Source organism: Pinus tabuliformis, chromosome 2_2 (assembly GCF_031772625.1).
Source record: "Pinus tabuliformis cultivar Carrire ecotype Pingquan chromosome 2_2, CPIR1, whole genome shotgun sequence".
Taxonomy (NCBI): domain Eukaryota; kingdom Viridiplantae; phylum Streptophyta; class Pinopsida; order Pinales; family Pinaceae; genus Pinus; species Pinus tabuliformis.
Genome location: NC_142300.1, coordinates 274,389,716 through 274,393,553, shown reverse-complemented (window position 1 = coordinate 274,393,553; position 3,838 = coordinate 274,389,716). Strand labels below are relative to the sequence as shown.

At 39.9% G+C, this 3,838-nt stretch overlaps 1 protein-coding gene across 1 annotated transcript; it reads right to left on the bottom strand.

The window, feature by feature from the left end:
• Positions 1 to 249: 249 nt before the first annotated feature.
• Positions 250 to 3,576, bottom strand: LOC149192361 (uncharacterized). Its single transcript, XM_089404566.1, has 3 exons — positions 2,818 to 3,576; positions 966 to 1,399; positions 250 to 873 (listed from the first exon to the last, which is right to left on the bottom strand). Exons 1-3 carry the CDS (start codon positions 2,989 to 2,991, stop codon positions 429 to 431), a joined length of 1,053 nt encoding a protein of 350 aa, XP_089260692.1. The 5' UTR covers positions 2,992 to 3,576; the 3' UTR covers positions 250 to 428.
• Between the last annotated feature and the right edge of the window lie 262 nt (positions 3,577 to 3,838).

Below are 3,838 nucleotides of genomic sequence, written 5' to 3'. Positions count from 1 at the left end.
CGATCATATCATCAGCTTGGAACTGCTTACATCATTGGTACTCCAGTGAAATTAAAGAATAAGGAAGTTTCATAAGAATTGGCATAATCTGCAGGTGCAAGCAATGCCATTGCAATATATTGGTAGTTACGATCTAGTATATGGACATGCTAAGCAAGCCAAGGCCAGAAATTGGCAAAAAAAACTTGGCAATAAAGCAAGTTGTACAAAATCCACACAGAAAAGGAATGCATTCGATAGCGGTAGGACTCAATCAAAAAGGCAGATATAACTCTGGCCACTTATTTCAGCTCACTAAGAAGATATACAAATGGTAACTTTTACAATTTGGTGGATGAACTCGCAACTACGATCAGCTATTTTTGTTATATCTATTTCAGTCTTGTTAAGTATCTACAATAAAAGAGGCACAACTTGAAACATCAATGTCAAGCATGACCTCCCAGAATTCTCTTGATTCCAGCCTTCTGCTCAGGACTGAGTTTGGAGGGAAATCTAATTTCAAACTTGATTCTAAAATTTCCTTTCCTGCCATGCTCCTTTGCAATGGGCATTCCCTCCTTGGGAATAATTTTTTCATACCCAGGGTATATAATGTCATCGAAGGTAAGATTTAGTTGCTTCCCACTCAATGTTGGAATTGTGATAGAAAATCCTGTCAGAGCTTCAACCAAGCTTATCTTCTGGACAAGCACCAAGTCATTGCCTTCTCGTTTGAACAAATCATGCGGCCTCTCATCAATCACAAATACCAGATCAGCAGCCACAACTCCTAACTGCTCATTCCCCTTCTCTGGAAAGGTTATCTTAGTCCCTTTCTTCCATCCTGGTTTTATTTCTATACTCAAAACCTCTTGAATGGTCACAGTCTTGCTGCATGCATAAAGACAAATGTCATTTCTCATAACAAAAGAACAGGAAAATATCTACGACTTACTACTAATGAAAGAGAAAAAAATACCCACCCACTGCCATTTAGCACATCCCTTGAAATCTTCATCTTCCTAACAGCGCCATTATATAGTTCTTCAAGGGTGCACTTTAGTTTGCTTTCAATCGAAGGATCTTTGCGTGGGCCCGCCGAACTGCCCCCTCTATCATGCAGCAAAGAATCTCGATAGGATGGGTACGCACTGTTTCCTTGTGAAAATCCATAAGGTTTACCATTGAAAAGTGAACCTCCAGGTCTGCTGCCTGTTGATCCCATGTTTGGGAAGGTATTGGAACCAAAAAACTCTGCAAAAATGTCTTCTGCATTTTTTGGATTGAACCTGAAGCCATTAGGGCCATTACCATTGGAAAAGCCAGATGAAGTAGGACTTGGGGGAGCAAACTGTCCTTTTAGTCCCTCCTCTCCATATTGATCATAAATAGCACGCTTTTCAGAATCACTAAGAACCTGCCATGGCCCAGGAGAATACACATAAGAAATTTGCTAAAGTAATGGTGATAAATAGGACGCAATTGGGCATTGCCAAAAACATGCCATAGCCCAACATACTTGTATGAAATCTACAAACGAGAAAAGGAATGCCCCTAGCAATCATCTGGGAACCTTCAATGAAAGACAAGTTTGTGGTAGAACTAACAGCCCTGGCAGGTGATAATAAGCAAAACTTCTTGAATGAATTCCACCAGTGTTTGACGTACAACAGATCATCTTAAAGTTGCCAAAATGATTTTGGAATGCAAAGAAAGAGGTTGGCTTTTGGTGTTTAACCCGACATAATGACCAATTTGTATAATTAAGTATTCAATTAGTCTGTCAACCAGGGCCAGGATCGTTTGAAGTTTAACGCCCTTTGTGACCAACTTGGTCTGTAGGACGACCTAAATATACAAATCCAACGTAAATTTCAACCAAAAAAAAAAACTCTATTAAAAAATCTTAAGTGAACTTAAGTGTTTTTTTCTGTGAAGAAGCAGCTCTGTTATAAAATTTCCTAAATCATTTTGACTCTTAATGGATAAAATATAATGGAAGCCTATAAAAATATAATGTACGACACTTTTCATCAATATGCAAGCCTACGATGTCCATCTAAGGCAATTAATTCAATAATAACCGGTTTCAAAGTACACAGGTAATACTACATACACGGACTCTGGACATTTAATATGTTCTCTTTGGATTCTGATGCCAAATTGGGCCAAAAAATCAATCAAAATGAGTTCTCTTTTCTGGACTCAGGCCACATCAGACTCACGACTACAACCCATCCGACTCAGCATAGCTCTGACTCGATTTAGTCTCCTCACAAAGTGGGATCAGAATAGACTAAGTCTCAGAACATTCCTCCATTTCTCGGTGTTAAATTGCTGCATGGCCCTGAATTTCTTGATGTGCTGAGATTGCAGAGAAAGCCTCTAATACTTTGAAACAGTGCTCCCCAAGCTATTATTTAAATAACTAGGGTATTCGCTGTAAATTTGGCTATTTTGGGTGACGGAACATTACAATCTTACTTCCAGATATGATAGTTTACATAGGATCCAGATAACTATATTCTAATGGCAGCTGACCTCATAGTAGCAACCACAGGGCAGCAACTCAAGAATCTGAAACATGCATTTGACAGTTTGAACAATCCAAGCTTATTAATATATTTAGGCAATATATAATGTACTTTTCTGTAATTGGAAAACCAAATGAATCCATTTTTTTTGTAATTGAAAACCAAATGAATCCACCATCTGAAAACAACTCTTATATAAACGATAATTCAGCAACTGCTGGAACACGGGAGATAAACAGAGCACCAAAACGAAAGTTCCAGTAAAAATTTTAAGGGTGAGGGAGGATTATTTCGTACAAACCTCATAAGCCTCTGAAATACGCTTGAAGTTAGCCTCCGCCTCCTTCCTGTTGTTAGGATTCTTATCTGGATGCCACTTCATGGCAAGCCTGCGATAAGCTTTCTTGATGTCGTCGCTAGACGCACCATTGCCCACTTTAAGGGTCGCGTAATAATCTTCCCCCATTGTGGTCATTCCAGAAGAACTGAATTAAACCACAAACCCTGCCACAAGCGCGCCGAGTATTCAACGATGCAATGAACGCAGCCGAATCGAAACCTAAGAACTTTAAAATAAATATCCAGATCCTGGCAAATAAGCATCCGCCATACTTTAAACTACAATCCGATTCGTAGATCCAGGTCAAATAAACCTGCTCTAAACCGTTTGCCCTTTCTTCCTTCGTATGCAAGCTGAGACCGCACGAGGACTCAAAAATCTTGGCAGGCCGTATTTTCAGACCAGACGAACCATGCAACCCGGGAATAGCGATCGCTCGATCACCAATCCAAAAGAATTAAACAGAATTCACAATTACGCGACTCCGATCTTCAAACCAAATGAGATTTGAATGAGAAGAAACACTTGGGTCACCTTTGCCGAAGAAATAGCCGGATTCGAAATGCCGGGCTTTAATTTCAAGGCGATTTCACGATTCCGAGCCCGAGCTTTGCAGGCGATCCGCCATGAAATACGAAGAGCCGGGGCGATTCGAACCGCTGTCCGTCACTTTATTAGGTCAATGGAAGCCCTACCTTAAAAGCGCTAGCGTGAGACACAACCGATTTGTGAAGATAAAAGGGTTTCTGACCGTCCGATTCCGAAAAACCATGGCTGTCGTGTCACGACACACACACGGGACATTCATTCCCTCAACGATATTTGTCAACGAGGGCCAGGGAAGGAATCCGGTTGGATTTTTATATTATTAATATTTTAACGAAATGGTAAATATGTATTTTTTAATTTGGTATCTTTCTGGGTAGTTTCGTTTTTTCTTTATTTTCTGATTGGATGTTATGGCAGGAATATTCAACAGCAA